This window comes from Prionailurus viverrinus, chromosome B3 (assembly GCF_022837055.1).
Source record: "Prionailurus viverrinus isolate Anna chromosome B3, UM_Priviv_1.0, whole genome shotgun sequence".
NCBI lineage: Eukaryota > Metazoa > Chordata > Mammalia > Carnivora > Felidae > Prionailurus > Prionailurus viverrinus.
Genome location: NC_062566.1, coordinates 2,158,418 through 2,177,681, shown reverse-complemented (window position 1 = coordinate 2,177,681; position 19,264 = coordinate 2,158,418). Strand labels below are relative to the sequence as shown.

General features: G+C 57.0%; 1 protein-coding gene across 1 annotated transcript; it reads right to left on the bottom strand.

The window, feature by feature from the left end:
- Positions 1 to 1,196: 1,196 nt before the first annotated feature.
- Positions 1,197 to 19,226, bottom strand: HAPLN3 (hyaluronan and proteoglycan link protein 3). Its single transcript, XM_047863938.1, has 5 exons — positions 15,789 to 19,226; positions 7,514 to 7,687; positions 3,925 to 4,293; positions 2,311 to 2,613; positions 1,197 to 1,621 (listed from the first exon to the last, which is right to left on the bottom strand). Exons 2-5 carry the CDS (start codon positions 7,626 to 7,628, stop codon positions 1,335 to 1,337), a joined length of 1,074 nt encoding a protein of 357 aa, XP_047719894.1. The 5' UTR covers positions 7,629 to 7,687; positions 15,789 to 19,226; the 3' UTR covers positions 1,197 to 1,334.
- Between the last annotated feature and the right edge of the window lie 38 nt (positions 19,227 to 19,264).

Genomic DNA, 19,264 nt, shown 5'->3' with positions numbered 1-19,264 from the left:
TGACACAGAATCTATGCAGGCTCAAATTTGAAAACCACAGACATAGTGGTGGGCTCGAACCCACGGACCGTGAGATCATGACCTGAGCCAAAGTTGGCCACTTAACCGACTGAGCCACCCAGGCGCCCCTCAATGAAAACGATTTCAATCGCTTATGGATTCCCCCAACAGACCTTGAGTTGGGACTACATCAGAACCAAGAGGGTTTGTGACTCAGCTGGTCTGGGGCCGAGAAATTTGCATTTCTAGTAATTTCCCAGGGATGCTGCCTGGCCACACTTTGAGAAGCAAGGGCCTACGTGAAGAACAGGCTGTATAACTTACTGAGAGTGCCCGGGGTGTGCCCGAACAGGGCCAGCGGGTCTGGCTTCCTGAGGCTGGGGGAGGGGGAGCAGAGGGTGAGACACAGAGGGGGATGGTCTCTGAGATCCTTGGGGTGGAGCACAGCCTCCTCTGCCCCCTGAGAGGCACCTCCCTCTCTTCTGGGCCCAGACACACGGTCTGGGAGTAGAGGTGGTGGCAAAGCTGGCCGGGGCCTCCAGCCGCAGAGCCAGCACCGACACAGGCTGTGCCACGGGGCCGGTGAGCCAGAACGAGCCTCCTCCAGGCTGAATGAGGCCGAGAGCCAGACACGGGGAGGGGCCGTGTCTCAGCACCATTCATCATCCCAAGAAAGTACACACATGTGAGGGCTGCTCCCCAAACGGGGAAAAGTGAGAACAGAATGCAGGCTCTTTGGAACGAAGAGAGAAGGTAACACTGGGGAGGGAAACCGCTCCCTTTCCTGGGACTCCACACAGAAGCCGAGGGACCCGTGTCGTCCTCAGGGGTGCTGACCTGAGCCGGCAGCTCCACCGACAAGTGGGAGCAGGCAGGAGACCACAAGGCCCAGTGCCCAGCCACGCCCCCCCCACGCCCTTCCCTGCCCCGCCCCCAAGCTGAGGGGGAGGGGAGCCGCAGCCACCACGGGTCATTGCCCCCTCTGGGTGGTGCTGGCCTCCCTAGGGCAGGGACAGGGGCTACATTCAGTGATGGCAGAGAGCCCTCGTGAGCCCATGAACCTCCAATGTCCTGGAGGAGAGGGGCAGAGGGATTCCTGGGGAGAGGGGAGAGCCTTGAGGTCTCCGCCAGAGCAAAGGGAGGATTTGGAATCTTGGATTTACCAAAACACAAACAAACAAAAAAACTCAGCAATTTCAAAATTTGTTTTTAATTTGAGAAGTATAAAAGCAATACAAAAATGGCCCCAACCTGCAAGGAACAAGGAACCACTCAATAAATAGAGCCTGAGAGGGGAGGGTGCGGGGCTCATGCGGACAGCAGGTGCGCGGGGACTAGCGTGGGCGGTAGCAGTAAACGCCGTACCTGCGGCTGCGCGGGTCTGGGAAGCCGAAGCTTCGGACGCCAGGCTCCAGGGGCCCGCAGTTGGGACGCGGGTGAACCACGGGGTAGCGGGCGCTGCCATCTGCCAGCCAGCCGGCATCACAGCGGTCCAGGCCACGGAACTTCCAGGCGGCAAAGAGCTGGCCCACCTTGGCAATCTGGGCGCCATCTTCCTGGCAGGCGTCCTTGGCCTCGGCCAGCGTCAGCTTCTCAGGGTGGTCCAGGTAGTACACCTCCCCTGTGGGAAAGTGGGGTGTGAGGGCGGGGCAGCGCAGGGGGCAACCAGAGAGGACAGGGGAAGGGGGGGAGCTGCAGAAATGCCAGTCTCCAAAGGCCTAGCAATTAGGAGCCCAGGGGGTTGTGCCATGGATATTCAGGGGATACCTTCCCAGTTCTGACCCCTTCTCTGAGAGTCCCATCCCATCTGCCTAGGAGGGCTGGGGTCCCTCCAGTCCCTCCAGTCGTGTCTGTGCTCCACCCCACTCTTAATTGCACCCTGGGTGGGCACCCCACCTAGGCTGGACCAATCGGAGTCTCTCGCCCACTCATTTACTGAGCACCTACTACGTGCCCGGACACTCTTCTGAGTGACTGTGAATCCATGTCTGTTTTTATCTTCCCATGAAACAATCCTCTTTGTGGGAGAGACGATGCTGTATTTGTCTATGATGCCCAGAGCCTAGGCTGGGCCCTAGCACGCAGTAGGCTCTCAAAATACGTCTGATGAACGAGGAAACCAGCGATTGGTGTGAAACAGCAGCAAAGCACTCAAACACTCAGCCAGACGTGGCTTCAGTGTCTGGCTTCAGTGTCGGCAGGTGCTCCAGACCTCCAGGCGAAGGTGCGGGCAGAGCGGGCAGGGAGGTCCTAACGTTCCCCCAGATGCCGCCCTCCCACCCCTGACCTGTGCCTGGCCACGGCACTCACCTTTGAGGGCAGCGGAGAAGCAGAACACGTCATAGCGGTGCAGGCGGCGGTGACGCGGGCCGTAGCTGCGCACCCCGGGCGCCAGGCCCAGGCCACCGCAGGGCTGCCGGGCCAGCGTGACGGGGTACTGCACCGAGGCGTCCTGCAGCCAGCCCGCATTACACCAGTCCAGGCCCTCCTCCCAGGCCCGGAATAACTGCTCGAAGGAGGCCACCACCGCGTCCTGCTCCTCACACGCCCGCTGGGCCTCATGGAAGTTGAGCAGGTAGCGGCCCTGGGGGTGCTGGTAGGGAAAGACCACACCTGGGGAGGGAGGACAGAGGGGCTGGAACGGGTGGCCCAGCCGGCTGGAGACCCCGGTCCCTGCCCCCGGCACTCTGAAAACACGTAGTAGCTGGTTAAGCTCATGAACGGATCAGCCAGTTAATGTCCCCACGTATAGAGTGGGAATGCCACCTAATTCACAGGGCTGTCGCAGGAACCCCAGAGCTGTGGTCTCCATTGTGCCCCCCCCCCGCCCCCGCCCAGATCATATGTTGAAATCCTGAGGCCTGATGTGATGGGATCAGGAGGCCACCCTCAGGAGGCACTTAGGTCATGAGGGTGGCACCCTCGTGAATGAGATGACGCCCCCTCGCCCCTTCCACCGTGTGAGGACACGGCGAGCAGTCTGTGACCTGGCCGAGGGCTCTCACCTGCCGGTGCTGGCATCCTCCCATCCCCACCGGCCCGGCCATCAGGGATGAGGAATGTGACCCCTCCGGCCGCCAGGTGGGCTAGGGAGGCGGGTGCTGATGGTAAGAGCCCTTGACTTGCATTTCATGTTCAACTTCTCAGAAGGAGGTACAGGAGGCGCTACCCCCATCCCTCATCTCACGCGGGAGGGGACGGGAGCTCCGAGGGGATGAGGCGTCTACCCAGGACGCCAGGCTGGGAGGGGGTGGATGCGGGGCCTGAACACGGTTCTCCGTCCGTCCCAGCCATCTCCCTCACAGGTAGGAGAGGTCTGAGGACGCACAGCCCCGTCCTAGGGACAGAGACGGGACTGTCCACTGGAGCCCGCACACAGGGCCTGGCTGGTTTGGACAGCACTGGTTTGTGACTGTTGGGTTTTTTTGGTTTGGGGTTTTCGTTTTTTAGAAGAGCCTTACATAAAAATCCAGAGATTTCACGTAAAAATATACACTTCTCTTGTCAAATCAGAAAGCCTGGCTGCACGGACTCTGCTTCCGGACCTGAGTGGGGCACTCCTTTGGGATGGGATGAGGGTTCAGCCACTGAGTGGAGGGTTCAGTGCCCCCTATTCCTGTCACTCGCACCAGGCAGCCTCTTTGGTTTTGGGAGCGTCTCAGCTCCTCTCTAATTGGCTGTGGGGCCAGTTCCTCTGAAGAGGGTGTGAGCCAGAGGGAGTATAGGGTTCTGGAGCCCGACTGCCTGGGGTCGACGTCCTACGCTGCCATTCATGAGCTGTGTGACCTTAGGGAAGTTACTTGACGCCCCTGTGTCTCTGTTTCCTCATCTATAAAACCAGGCTGATGATAACAGCAGGGGTGGTCCTGAGGACTGCATGCTTGTCTAACGCACAGAGTTCTAGATGGTTTCTCAGGGCCTCACCCCGCAGCTCCAGCTCCACCAGGCCGCTCTCGTCCTCCAGCCCGTCAATGACCTCACAGCGGTAACGCCCGTAGTCCTCCGGCCGCAAGTCCCCGATCTGCAGCGACACTTCGCGCTCCCTGTCCTGCCGCAGACACACCCGGCCTCGGTAGTCTCCGAAGGAGCGGTGCCTTAGCCCGATGGCCACCAGCACATCCTGCTCCGGGGCCCCGTTCTCTGACAGCTTCCACCACTTGATGCGCACGGGCCGCGGGGACAGCAGGGCCGGCTCGTAGTGGTAGTGGCACGGCAGGGTCACATTGGCCCCTCGGTAGGAGAACAGGGTCTCCTCGGGCGTCTCTACCACCAGCCTTACCCCGTTGAAGACGCCTGCGGGAGAAGTGGGGTGCAGATGGGGACCCGTGGGGCACACGTGTACCCCTGCAGCGGCCACCCCCAGCTCATCCCCAGCTCCCGCCAGGCCCGGGAATTAACACGTTGCAAGAACTGCCCTAACGCCGCACCCGTCCCTGCATCCACGCGTTCTGCAATGGGACTCTGCGTCTCCTGTCAAGAGGGGACTCTGTGTCCCCTTCCCCTCGAATCCGTGCTGGCCTTGCCGCTCGCTTTGACCGAATGAACTGGGCAGAGGTGACCGTTCTGAGCCTGGGCTCCAGGAGGCCCCGCTGCTTCGGCTCCTTCTCGGAACCCTGCCAGCCTCCATGAGAACGAGCCTGGGCTCACCTGCTGGAGAAGGAGAGCCCCACGTGGAGCAGAGACGAGCCCTCCCAGCTGAGGCCGTCCTAGGCCACGCAGCCCCCAGCCGACCTGTCCCCCGACTGCAGGCACAGTCTGTGAGGAAATGGCGGCCAGCCCAAAATGCTGACCCATGGAATAAGCAACAAAACAAAACAGAAAAACCACAGCTGTTGTCTTAAGCCATTAAGTTTGTGCGTAAGAAGCTAGCTGATGTAGTTAGGTGATAAGAGCACCCCATATCAGGTGGCTGGTTGGGACTCAGATCGCCCTGAGTGTCCTTCCCTACCACGCTGACCACGGAAGAGCACAGCTTGTCCTTCGCTGTCTGTCCACCTGTCATCCATGATTCTTCCCCAAATACCTAGAAACACAGGTGAGAGGAGGCCAGGACTTCTACAGGAGACAATACTCAGGGCTCACGGGTGCCAATAAACACAGAGCCTAACAAACACCACCCCCCCCCCCAAAACCAGATTTATGCTGAGGCTGGCTCATCTTTAACTTGGGACCCTGTACAGAAGCCTATCTCCTGATCTTGGGCCTGGACTTAGACCCCTGGAGGGACACAGGGTGGGGGAGGGGGGTAGGCTTGGGGCAAGCAGGAGATAAGAGGCTCCCTGCAGAGGACCTCAGGCTGCAAAAGCCAGATGCTTTGGTGCAGTGGTTCCCAAAGTGGGGTCCCGGAGCCAGCAGCAGCAACATTCCTGGGAACTTGTTAGAAATGCAAACTCCTGGGTCCCAGCCCAGACCTCCTGAATCAAAAACTCTGGCGGGGGCGGGGAAGGCCCAGTGATCAGTGTTTTAACAGTTCTCAAGTGACTTGGCTGGTCACTCAAGTTGGAGAACCCTGGACAGGCAGTGGGCACAGAGGTCTGAGACCACAGGCCCGGAGGCAGCTAAGCCAGCCTTGCATCTCGGCTCCAACTTTCCGCAAAGCTAATCTGATCTAGTCTAGAGAAGTCCACCGACTCTGCAGACCACTTTCCTTATTTGTAGAACGGGGTAGTGACAGTACCAATGGCGGGCCGCGGTGAGGCCCAAATCAGGTGAGGTGGGAAACGTGGCACACAGAATGGGCCCAACAGACGTGAGTCAGGACTCTCATTCCGTGGCTACATCCTTTGTGTTCCCCAGTGCTCTTTGGTCAAGCTGTGTTTGAAGCTGTAACCCGAAGACCATGAGAACATTTGGCTGAATCATAATGCATCCGTACGACTATACACTACACGGCCAGGAACCAAAAACACACAAAAAACAAGAAACACTACACAGCCAGGTAAAATAGCTTGGCAGCTGTATATCCACTCACTGACCTTGGGGGGAAGAGCTGTATTCTACGAAGTGATGGCAAGATTCCCAAATCACATGTATAGCAGGAGGTTGAAGACAGTTTTCTTAATCTTATGCAAAAGGCTGGAGGGATACATCTGACATGGCAGTAATGGTTCCCTCAGGTGGGGGGAGCTCTTTGTGATTTTGCTCACACGTATTCAGAGACTGATGGGAAATGGTGAGATCACGGGTAGAAACTTTCCGTTTCTAAGTTTCCTTGAATCTCCTTAAAGTAGCGTTTGTACAAAAAATAAGTTCTAGGGCAAAGGAGGGTGGGAGGTCAAGTCATGGATGCCCCAAGCCATCCATCACTGGTTCCTGGAACCTGTGAGGGTCACCTTCTACAGCAAAGTGGAGTCTACGGGTGGGACTAAGTTAAGGACTGCAGCCACAAGTATCTGTTTAGAAGGAGGCCGAGGAGATGAGAGGATGGAACGGGAAGGCGAAGCGACCATGGAGGCAGGGACGGGGTGACGCAGCTGTAAGTCAAGGTCCATCAGCAGCCACCAGACAGTGGAAGGGCCAGGGAACGGATTCTCCCTAAGAGCCTGAGGCAGGCTCACATCAGGACCAGGGCCTGGGAAGTGTTTGTCCCCTCTGTCCTTCTGCAAACCAATCTCAGCATGGGTTCTTAAGATCTGCGTGCCCTGGGAAGCTGGCTCAACTCTGTGAGCGTCAGTTAGCTCATCTATGAAATGAAATAACCCACAGGCTGCTTTCGGGGCTGCAAGGGCAGCCGGCATCAGCTTGGCCCGGTTGGTGCCTTCATTACGCTGGTTGTTAAGCTTGCCTATAGGTCAGGTGTTTGTGAGGATTATGAGACCATGTATGGAAGGTGCTAGAAGCATGCCTGACACATAGTAGGTGCACAACACATGCTAACTAAACAGTCACCTTCCCAGGGGCGCCTGGGTGGCTCAGTCGGTTAAGCGTCCGCCTTTGGCTCAGGTCATGATCTCACAGTTCATGGGTTTGAGCCCCGCATCGGGCTCTGTGCTGACAGCTCAGAGCCTGGAGCCTGCTTGGGATTCTGCATCTCCCTCTCTCTCTACCCCTCCCCACCCCTCTCAAAAATAAACATTTAAAAAATATATATTTTTAAAAGTCACCTGCCCAAAGCCAGGTAGCTAGTAAGTGGCAAAATTGAGATTCAAACTCTCATCTGTCTAACCTCAAACCCCCTTTCCACTGAGGAACTCCAAGGGAGGTCACATTTAATTTGGATCTTGGAAAACTGGCAACTTCGGGAGCATTCTTAAGCACACCTGTGTCCCACACAGGTGAGCTTTCGGCTCCAATGCGCTCAAGCCTGAGGGCCTAGCAAACGGAGTAACTGAACCAGCCCTTGCGGTGATCTTAGAAATGCACCTGGTCCCCTGCAAGGGCCCGGATAGGGAAGGGGCTGCTGGCTCCGTGCCCTGTCCCCTGTCCCGGCCTGGAACCTGCATATCACAGCAGGAGCCAGGAGAGGTCTCAGTCACCCAGTGGAGCCCAGAGCCAGATCCAGGAGGCCGCCCACCTTCGCCGTGGCCGTTGCCCAGGTTCCAGCCATTGGGCTTGGAGTAGTAGAAGCCGTTGTAGAAAGGCAGCCCGGAGACACAGGGCAGCAGATACAACAGGAGCAGAGGGCACATGGCGTCACGCACGGCCGCAGGGCCAGGGTGTCCGGGGCAAGGCTGGAGCCCGGGGCAGGCTGGGAAGAGGAGAAAAACCCATTAGAGAAGCCTGCTGCAGGGGGGGTCAGGGTCCCCTGGGTTCCAGCACCCACTCGTTCGCTCGCTCAACAGATAATTATGGAGCATCACGAGCACAGGCACTGTTCTCAGAGTCTAGAAGATGCGCTGGAGCAAGGCCAGGTCCCTGCCCTCGGGGGACCGCACCCCACGGGCAAGATGGGCAGGGAGGAAGCCAGCAAGGTCTCGGGAGGAGCCAGGAGGAGGCAAAAGTCCTGGAGAAGATTTCACAGGGCAATAGGGCAGTGTCAACTTTTCAAACCGGACGTTTGAATTTGAAAAGTCGTGAGCAGCATTTCTCAGAGACTAGACTGGAAAATCTCGGGGTGCATTCGTGTTTAGCGAGGGGAGTCCTGCATCGTCGAGCTTTGGTTTCAGACCAGAGATGTCTTTTGAGGGGGGGTGGGGTGGGGAGGTCACAACGTGCAATTTGTTTCTGATCCCGAGTCAAGGTCAAAACCAATTTTAAACACCATTCCGACCTCGGTGGACACACAAAATAGGCAGCTAGTCCGTGGCTGTTTTGTTTTTTTGTTTAATGATGCATTTAAATATTACACCTTGATTACTGAGGGTTTTTTGGTGCGCTCACACGCTCCTCCCCCACATTTATTTCTGCACCCGAGGCTAACGCTTCACTCACCTGCCCCTCATCACCATTTGCTGAGCGCCTAAAGGTTTAAAAGACCTGCAGCCTTGGAGGAAGTCAGTACAGAGCCGGGGCAGAGGCGCGGGCTGTGTGGGGGGAGCAGAGGCCAGCGGTGGGGCCGCAGAGAAGGAGCGCGGAAACTAGACTGCAGACGTGGGGGTTAGCCAGGCGGGAAGGACACTAGGGTGTGCCCAGCAAGGGCAGGGCAAACACAAAAGCCCAAAGGCCAGAGAGAAGGGGGGGGGGGGGGGGGCTGGGAATGTGCTGGAAGCTATCTGTGCTCTTTTCTGCCCTGATCCCTGTGGTGGCTTCTCTTGGGGGGGGTGGCTTCTGGCTTCCAGCAGGCTCCTCTCCCCAGCACCTGTTCTCACAGGACCTCTAACTCTATTTCCTCCCCCAAGACCTGGGGGGGCAGTGGCTGTCATTGCTTGTCTGTGTCTTCTCCTTTGTTGCCCCCTCTAGAAGCTAGCCAGTCCTTATTAGAGTCTCTTTAGTGGAACCACCTAGGGTGAATTCTGTTCCTGCCAAGACCCTGACTGATCTAGGGGAGAGGCCGTGAGCCATTGGGGTCCAACAAGCCGCTTTTTCCCTCTCCCCTTTGCCCCAAAGGCCCTGGGGTGCCAGGAAGGCTGTAAGCGGAGGGGCCACAGGATCAGACAAACGTCGCCAACTCCCCTCCCGGGGCTGAGTGGAAAGGGGAACGCGAGGCAGCAAGGACAGGGCAGCAGCAGGCATCTGGGAAGCATGCTGATCATGCAGCCACGTGGAAAAACACTTAGGGTGTAATTTAAAATGGACAAAGCAGACGTGGGAATTGCCACTCTGCTATGATTGCAAGGTTGGGCCCCTGTGAGCGCGTGTTGTATGGAAACCAGAACGGGAGGGGCCGGCAAAAGAGATGGGGGGAGGGGGGACGGGAGGGAAGGGGAAGAGAAAAAGAAAAGGAAAGGAGAGCACGGAACCCGTAAGGGTGGTCAGATTATGCAGGGAACCTTCTTGTTTCCAGAACAGTTAAGAACTCCTGGCAGGGGGGAGTGCAAATGTGCAGAAAGGTGAGAAGTAGAATCTACTCTTAGACGCCTTTGCGGAGAGCCTGAGGCCCGGACTTGCCCTCCGTGCTGGGCATTATAGTAAGACCCCGCCCTTCCGAGGTCTTGCTTCTTCCAAGAGTCCCCAGGTGACCCCCATAAAGCCTCACGGGGACTTGGATCTGGGCAGCCCAAGCACAATCAAGCAGCCTTGGGGGTAGGAAGATCTGGGTTCAAGTCGCATCTCTACTGCTGACAAGCTGTGTGATTGCAGGCCGGTTTCCTCATTTGGGAAACCAGGTTTAGAAAACTCCCTGGCCTATTTCTCCCCCATATAGTCTGCTTTCCTCCTACAGTAACAGAGCTCTAGACAGGTGTGTGCTCAGCTGAAAGCTGTATTCCCAGCCTCACTTTGCAGCTAGGAGAGCCAGAGCTGGCCAACAGCAGCAAGCCAAAAGAACGTGCCACAGGCAGGCCTTGTGTTAAAACAGGGACAAGGGGCACCTGGGTGGCTCAGTCGGTTAAGCGTCTGACTCTTGAATGGGGCTCAGGTCATGATCTCTTGGTTTGTGGGTTCCAGCCCCACGTCGGGCTCCGTGCTGACCGGGGGGAGCCTGCTTGGGATTCTCTCCCCATCCCCCCTCTCTGCCCACTGCCCCACACTCACACTGGTTCTTTCTCTCAAGATTAAAAAAAAAAAAAAAAGGGAGGGGCGCCTGGGTGGCTCAGTAGGTTAAGCTTCCAACTTCGGCTCAGGCTATGATCTCATGGGTCGTGGGTCCGAGGCCCGCGTCAGGCTCTGTGCTGACAGCCTGGAGCCTGCTTCGGATTTTGTGCCTCCCTCTCTCTCTCTCTCTCTCTCTCTCTCTCTCTCTGCTGCTCCCTTGTTCGTGCTCTTTCTTTCCCAAATTAAACCTTGAAAATGTTTTTAAAATACAGTTTAGGGATACCTCTTCCTGGTATTCTTTCCCTCAACGTGCTGGCACCCAAAGGGGCCACCTCCGTCTCAGATGTAAACCACAGGCTGATAGAGCTGTGCCCCCAGCCCTGGACCTCCCCCATCTGCACTGTCTCCTAAGAGAAACAACGTCCTATAGTACTAAGCCACCACATTTTGAGTCTCTTTGTGATCACAGCTTAGCCTCACTCGGGCTATCATTGGCATAAAGTTAACAGCTGAGTTTAACGAGCACTTACTATCTCATTTAATCCTCACAACTCCTGGAGGTGGAACTTCTCAGTAGCCTCATTTTATAGGTGGGAAAACCAAGGCACAAACAGATTAAATGATCTGCCCGAGGTCGTCCAACTAGGACGTGGCAGAACTGGGATTCGAACCCACTCCGGCTCCAAAGCATGGAAGGAGGATGTCAAATTCAGGGAGGTAGTGTTTGCAGAGCACGCAGCTCCGTGCCTGGCAGGAGGAGGTAGGAGGTAGTTTCCTTTCCCTTCCTTGAGGTCCCACGTTTGGAACCCAGAAGGAGGTGGAATGAGGACAGAGAGGCTGTTGATAGGAGCTGGATGTCCCAGGGTCCACCCTGTCCCTGGGCGGGGCTCCAGCGGAGGGCTCGCCAGGCCAGGCTGTCTGCCGTGTGCCCAGCAGCGCATCCGGCCCAGGTGCCTCCCAAGTGAGAAAGGGCTTCAGGATGAGCGAATGGAGGTGTTTCTGCTACAAAGTAATATTTGTGTGCTTGAAGAAAAAATGCATATTTTTGCATTAAATGCATTAAAAAATAAGATCGGGGGGGAAAGATAAGGTTGGGGCATATTGCTCAAAACATATGCAACTTTGCATCCAGAGTGTTAACAAAACCAGAAACAGTCCTAGTAAAAAACGCCAGGACTTATCATTCTCCTCTGACACTGGCATCCTGTCAATCAGCCCTTTGAAGCCTCCCCTACGGAGGCAAGTGCTTCCTCCTTTGAGATGTAGATCTTTTCGGGTATTGGATTCCGGTAGAAACCAGATTTACTGAAATTAAGATCTGACCCAGGGTGAAGCCATCTTCTTCATTTTTTTTTTTTTTTCCCCCAACTCCGGGGACATGTCTTTGCAATTTCTTCATGTGATTCCTACATTTATCAGAAAACTTTTGTGTTAAGCGGCCATCCAGGCATCCCTCCCTCCCCAAATCTATCGCGTCCTTGAGTTGGTGCAGAGTTTGGGTCTTGAGAGGTGAGAAGGGATGCTGTATTCAAATCTTTTGGGTTCCTGAGTTTTGGGCCCTGAACAGCAGGAGCCTAGACCGTGAGAGACCTTTGTACCTGTACTAAGAAAGGCACTTCCTGAGGACTGTGATTCTCAAGGAATCCGTCGCTTGCTAAAGCTTGCTCTTCGTGAGAAATCCTGTTCCGGTCGCTCCAATACATCAGCATGTTGAGAAAAATCACCATTGAACCGATGCCACTCGGTGTTATTACTGACCTCAGTCCCTTGTTGTTCTTACCAATGTGAATGAGGTAATTCCTGGCTCAGAAACACGCCCTGAAGCAGGAAAGACTTCTAGCACCTTGTGGTGTCCTCCAGGGAGCTCCTAGGCACCCCTTCCCAGCCCCAAAGACCCCAACACACACTCCCAACCTCAAGCCTGAGAACTGCACTTACTCCCTGGGTCTTAAAGGGCTTCTGTGGCCAGCAGCTCCCTTGATCCTCCCAAGACCACCCCCACCCCCCCAGTCAGCAAGAATTTTATTCTCCCCAATTAATTCATAGGTAAACAGAGGCACAAAGCAATTCTCTAAAGGTCACGTGGCCAAGACAGTAGAGGCAGGACTCTACTGAACCCTTAGGCCAACCCCATCATGGTCTGTCACATTTAAGGACTGCCTTCCACTTGTCAATGCATCTTCACGGCTGTCCTTGCCTGTGGGTCTCAGTGTCAGAATTTTTGTCCCCACTGTACAAACTGAGGCTTGGAAATGCTAAGGTGCATGGCTAAAGTTACCCAGGGTAATAGACGAAGGAGCTGGAATCTGACCTCATTCGCTCAGTGAGGATTTATCACATATCTACCATGTGCCAGGCACAGCTCTCGGCCCGCAGGATACAAATCAGAAATCTTCCTGGAGATTACGTTCCAGCAAGGGAAACAGCACAATGCAGGACGTAGGTGATGTCAAAGCCATCCATGTGATAGGCTGAAGCAGGAGGGGGGCAGGGTGTGCCTGGAGACAGGATAGATCAGGACGCCTCCCTGAGAAGGGGACCAGCTGAAGGTATAAACTTTGAAAATCCTAGGGAAAAGCATCCCAGGGTAGGGAACAGCAAATGCGAAGGCCTTTGGCAGGAATAGCCTGAAGTCCAATGAGGAGCGAGGAGCAAGAGAGAGGGTGGTGGGAAATGATGTTCACGCAGCTGTCACAAGACCACTGTGGACACGGAAGGGTTTTCAGCGGAGGACAGCTATGCCTCTGATTTACCTGATTCTAAGAGCACCATCCAGGCTATCTCCCTACCTCAGCTCAAGTGCATGGCCTCATCCTGGCTTCTCCTTTCCAGCTAAAAAGCAGCCCTACCTAGTTCTCTTCATTACTTCCCGCTCCTCTATTCTGGACACACCCCTGTCTACTCTCTGGTTTAGGAACACTACAGCAGGGGCACCTGGCTGGCTCAGTCGGTGAAGCCCGTGACTCCTGATCTCAGGGTTATGAGTTCGAGGCCCATGTTGGGTGTGGAGCCTACTTAAAACAAAAAACCAAACCAAATTACAGCCAGTGGAGAGGTGTGATCTGGTCAACCCCTCTCTTTGCTGGAGGGCACCGAGAAAAACGAGTTCTGAACATCAGCCCTGTGTCCAGGAGCTGTGACCCCGATGGAAGCAGGCCCACCCCCTTCCAGCCCTCTCTGGGCTGCACTCCTGTCAAAACATCTGACGTGTCCAGGCTGACAGATGCCCAGGTGACACCTGCTGGCTGGCTGGCTGGCTCTGGGAAGCCATTCGATTTCTCTGAACAGAAGCTTCCCCTCTCTGAACTGAGGTCTCCCCATCCCCAGAGAAGACTAACAGGGAAGCTCGAGGGTTGAACCCAGTGGCCACCCTGAACGTTAGGCGAAAGCATAAAGCCTCGTGCTGATTGCAAGCCACGGGTGGAAGATGCCGCTCAGCTGTCGCCCGGCCCCAGGCCCGTCTCTGACCGCTCCCACTCAGGGGAGCAATGGACCGCCTCCACTCCCCTGACCCGCCTATCCTGCTCCCCAGCCCCTCAGAACCGCCACAGAGGTGCCACCAGCTTGAAGGCCCAAGATCCAGTCCAGCCCAGTCACCTTGGCAGCTGGGGGCTCCCCAAATCAGCTGGAGCTCCGCCTGGGCAAAGACCCACCCGCACCCTGCTGAGGGGCCTTGAGCAAGTTATTCAACCTCTCTACATCTCCACGACCTCCTCTGTAAAAACAAAGGATCAATACTAGCCCCTCACTCGAGGGCTGTGGTGAGGGTTATAGAAGATGAATTATGTCCGGTCGCAATATATGGCAGGTGTTCAACAAAGAGCCGCTAATACATCTCGGCAGAAGAACACAAGGGCAGATTTCGGGTCCTAGAGTCGGACTGGCCACCTGAATTCGGTCCTGTTCCACCCACATACTAACACTGTATCAGTGGGGGTGCCCAGTTGGCTCAGTCAGACCATACAACTCTTGATCTCAGAGTGGTGAGTTCAAGCCCCACGATGGGTGGAGAGGTTTCTTAAAAATAAAATCTTGAGGCTCCATCAGTGAAGCGTTTGACTTTGGTTCAGGTCATGATCTCCTGGCTTGTGAGTTCGAGCCCTGCGTTGGGCTCTGAGCTGATGGCTCAGAGCCTGGAGCTGCCTTGGATTCTGTGTCTCCCTCTCTCTCTGTCCCTCCCCCAGATCACACTGTCTGTCTCTGTGTCTCTCTCTCTCTCAAAAATGAATAAACACACTTTTTTTAAAGATTAAAAAAATTTTATCAGTGGGCAAGTCACTGAGTTTCACTTTCCCCATCTGTAAAATGGGGGTCACCATTCCAATCAAAAGATTAAAGGAGAGAATAAGGAGGCTGAGCACTCAAAAGATTAGTTGTTACTAGTGTTAACCGTGCACAAGGTGAACTCTCGCGTTATTTCAGTGGATCTTTCTCGCCTCTCATTGCCTAGGAGAGAAAGCAGCCACCACTGCCTTCTCTTTACAGTTGGGGAAACGGAGGCTAAGGGCACACAGATGAGTGAAATACCCAAGGCTTTATCTTTGGTAACTCCGCCGGCAGAAGTTAGAGAAAATTCCAGTCTCCGGGCCACCCATCCTTTGCCTCTCCCAGCACCACTTGCCTCGGGTCCCCTCCACACACCAGAATAAGCTGAACCCCACCTTGGAAGGAAGATGGGCCACACACCTCCCCTCAGACTATTCTCACCGTGCGACGGCGAGCCGAGTCCCCCAAACTCCAGCAGGGGGCAGCATTGCCCTCCAGGACTCCATAAGCCCCAGCTCCGCGTGAGGAATTTGACTTCGGTGCCCCCTGTTTAGACAAGGCTGACCGGCGCCTTTGAAACCTGCGGGCCCCGTAAAGTGGAAGCCGGAGGTGTTTCCTACCAGCATTCCCACCCCGCTGGCTCATGCAGGGCGGCGGGAGAGGGGCCTCTCCGTCACCTCCCCCTGCTGCCCCGAGCAGAAGCACTCCCCGGGGTCAGCGCTGGGCACCGCGGTCGAGGCCGGGTCACAGGCTGCTGAGGCCACCCAGCGAGTTGGTGACACAGCTGGGTCCTTCCTGGCCGCTCACCGGACCTAAATTCCTTCCCGAAGGATTCCCATCTCCCACCCATCTCCTTTCTCGCCGCCCTCTCTCTGTGCCTCTGGTCTCGCCGCCCTAAGGCAGAAACCCCGGTGAACCGAGGCCTGAACCCGACGGGCATCCTTTGCGCTTGCCCTACGCAGAGGCCAAGAGGCGCAGGTCCGCCCGCCCGCCGCCCCGCGGGTCGTCCCCAGCCCCCCACCTCACCCCCGAGCTCCAGGGAACCCCGGAGCACGCGACACGTGCCGCGGGGCAGAGCCAGGCGCGCGGTGCACCGTGCTGGAGGCTGCAGGACCCAGACCGGACGAGACCGGCAGGGATCGGCGGGCCCCGGTGGCAAAGGGGCTGGACCGGGCGGTGGTCTCAGAGGCCTCGGGTTTCGCTGGGGATTTGCTTCCTCGTGGCGAGCCCAGGGGATCCGCGCCCCTCTCCCCGCACTCGCGCCCGCGGCGCGCCCCAGGGGCGATCAGAACCCAGCTCCGCCCGGCCCCGCGGTGCCCAGCGCACTCCTCCTGTCCGCTTTCCTGACCCTGCCCGAGAGGCCTGGGGCCCCGCGGGAGACCCAAAGCGGCGAGGGGAGAACCCGGCCCGCACGGGGGCCCGAGGAGCCCGAGCTCCCCCGAGCTACGCACCGTCCCCAGGCGGCTCCTCGACGGCCGGAGCGCTCGGCCTCGGACGGTCCGGGTCCCAGGGATCCTGAAGCGCTTGAAAGGAAGGGGCTGCGGACAAATCCCCGCGCTCCCGCCTGGCCAGCCCCTTAAAGGAACAGGCGCCCCTTTCCCTTTCAAGGGCTGGGTCCAAAGAGAGGAGCTGTTGCCGACTTGGACTTGCGCTGTCTCCAGCCTCGGCCGGGGACCACCTCCAAAACTGAGTGTCCACGAGTTGCCGTCACATCTTAGAGAGGGGTAAGTGGGAAATGGAAGAGGCGCATTAACTGAGGAGGGTCCCATTAATTAGATCACTCCCGTTTACCAAAAACCGTGGGACTGAACAGGGGGAGCCCCTCCCCAGCTCTCTGCAGGTGGGCTATGGCTGCCGCCCACCTTAGGGAGAAGTAAGGGTAAGGAATGTCCTGCCTGCCTACCTTTCCCTGCCCTGTAAGACAAGAGGGCAAGGACATCCCTCCTGCCCATGGTTTTGGCCGTCATGAAATCACCAGACTGCTAACTCCATGTCTGGAGCAAAGATGCTGTTGGTAGTGGGTGAGGCTTGAATCGGTGGTCTTGGAAGGAGGGAAGGCGGTTAGGGGTGCTCCCTGCAGTCAGCAGGGGCAACCAGGCTTCTGACTGGTGCTCCAACAGGGGGTAGGGCCCTCCCTTAGAATCCTGCCAGCAGTCTAATCAGCCATCCGGCCTCACCTCCCAGAACTGTTTGGACAGGGTGTCTTGTTTCCGCCCTGGCCGCCAGGGGTCCTGGGCTGGACAGTTTCCCTCAGCAGAGAAGCTGAGAGATCCTTCAACCCTAGCCGGAAGAAGGGCTACGGGGTCAGTGAGTCCAGAAACACCACAGCCTACGTTCATGCCAGCAAGCGTGGTGTGTGTGTCTTACACAAGAGCCAGAAGCACATCAGAGCACCAAGAGCTGCAGCGAACTAGAAGGCACACCACATCCGAAGTGAATGCCAGGCTTCCGGGAGCCAGTGAAGGTTCCTATCCCAGGAGGAGAGGTCTGTCTGACCACTGTGCAGATGGATTGGAGGCTTGATAAACAAAACACAAGTACCAGTTAGGAAACTCTTGCAAGCTTCTCTAATGATGGCGTGAGCAAAGTGTTTGAGGCCTCCAACACACCAGGCTTTGCATCTGTACGTTCTCTCCGTTAGTCTCCACAAGGCCGTGGAGGTGGTCCTATTTATCTCCATTTTACAGATGAGGGAACTGAGGCCCAGAGGTCTCAACAAGTTGCCTCAGGTTGCTTGGAGCCGATGAACTCAGATCTTCCAGCCGGAGGCCCTGCGTTCCTCAGGACTCCACCCTGTTTAAACCAGGGGATCCCAGACTCTTGGGAGAGGCAGGCCAATGCATCCCGGTGCTGATGGCCACAGGTGAAGGAACAGGGGCGACATCAGGGGAGGGCAGTTTTGCTCCAGCAAGTTTCACACGCCAGCCAGGGCTGGCTCCCCAGACAGCAGTCAGGAATAAAAGCAAATCGAGGGAGGAAATGGTGAACGTCTGCAGAAGTGGAAAGACTACCCAGGCGAGAGGAGCCGAGGGCAGGGGGAGCAGGAGTGAGGGCCCCCAGGCTCTCCAGAGGGGGACTTTTAGAAGGCCGTGACCAACTCCTCCAAGGTCGCAGAGGAGGGTCTGGGTGGCTTCAGCTACTCCAGAGTGACCTCGGGGCTCCTGGGCCAGGTGGGGGCCTTGTGACGACTGCTCACCAGCCCCCATGGCCAGTCAGCCGATGAGACTGGCCCACAGCAAACATTCCATGCCATGAACGGGGGTTGTAGACCGTTCCCTTTATGGGCTCTCCGTTTCCCTTTATGGGCCTCCCGACTTCTAGCAAGGCTCACGGCCCAGTTGACTGGGGAGGTGGAACCATCCCAGAGCACAGGTGCACTGAAAAGAAGCTCCTCCCACTGGCTCCTAGTCCCCAGGAGAGGCCAGAACAGGGTTGTCGATAGGAAAGGCTCCCCCGAGGGAGCCCAGATGCCCCCAACCAGCCAGAAGGACTGACTCCAAACACAATCCATACAGCTCCACAGAAGAGGTCTCGGAGACGGGAGGGAGTGACCCGGCTGAAAGACCCTCAGGGGCGGGGAGCCCCAGTCCCCATTCAGAGACCGCAGCCTGGGCCTTTAGTCTGTTCCTGCCTGGCTAAAAATCCCTGGCACGGGGAGCTCTCCGGAAGGAGCCACTTCCACACTAATTTTCCTCCCCAGGTTCCAGCAAAGCCACACCCTCCCTTTGGCAGCCGTGTGGCCAGATCTGCTGCCTAGAGATGTATGTGTATCCCAGCAAGGCTCCCAAAGTTTGTTCCAGAAAATTCACCTTGTGTTCCAAGGCCTAGGATACTAGGGTGGTTTTACATACCTTTCCCAGCTACTCGGTCCCTCCTCTACCTGCCAGCCCCCTTGTCCCCGATCACCAGGGGGTGGCCGGCACTGCCCCCCCAAAGCCTGCTTCCTGACTGCCCCTGCATTGGGGGGCACGGTGGTGAGAGCAGAGAGGGTACCCCTGGAGCTTTCTGCGGCCCCACAGCCCTGCCAGCGGCCTCTCAGGAACTAGTGTGCTCAGCCAGGAGGCCTCATGACCACTTGGCTGAGCCCTGGCCCCTTCCACCCACACTGCACCCCGCCGCTGGAGCCTCACACAGCTCTGAATGCAGCCCAGGTTCGCGGAGTTTCTAGCCGTTTCTCCGGCCCCTCACTCTGGAAGCGGAGAAAATGCTAAAGGGGAAAACCAACAGCCTCAGCCTCTCCTACTGGCATGGGAAGAGAGCAAAGGCATTCACGGAGACCGGCTGTGTGTGTGCCAGGCATCCCCTGGGCCCCTCACTGGGTGGCAGCTGTGGACCCCAAGGCTGCAGGAGTCGGTCTGGGGCGGGGAGAACGGAGAAGAGGCCCGGGCATGAGGACTCCATGGGGCCCCCGACCCCCAATAGTCTCTCCCTTCTCCTCGTAAGTTCTCCACAACCAGCAGGTGATACAAGAATACTGGTATCTGGAAGGCCTGAGGGGAGCGGGGGGGCAGCCCAGGCCAAAGCCCATGTGGACGGAGCAGTGATGACCATGGCAAGAGTTCAGGGGGTGATATAAATATATTTTGGAAGCTGCCTGTGTACTCTGGGGTAAAGAACCAGCACAGAGGGCGCCCCCTCCCATGCCCACCCACCTCCACCCCTCTCTCCATAAGCCTGCCCCCCCACTCTCCCCCTTCTGTTTCTTCTTAGGCTTCAGGACAAGGGTCAAGAGGGGCGGGTCTCCAGGGAGAGAAGAGGCACGTGGGAGGGGGGCTAGGTGGCAGCAGGAGAGTGGCAGCATCAGGCTGAGGGACAGGAGACCGTTATCTCCAGCCTGGCGCCTCAAGGCCTTCCTCCAGGGCCGTGGGAACGCGGGGTGTGGGAGAGAGTGCGGGGAAAACAGACTAGAACCAGGGATCCGAGGGGT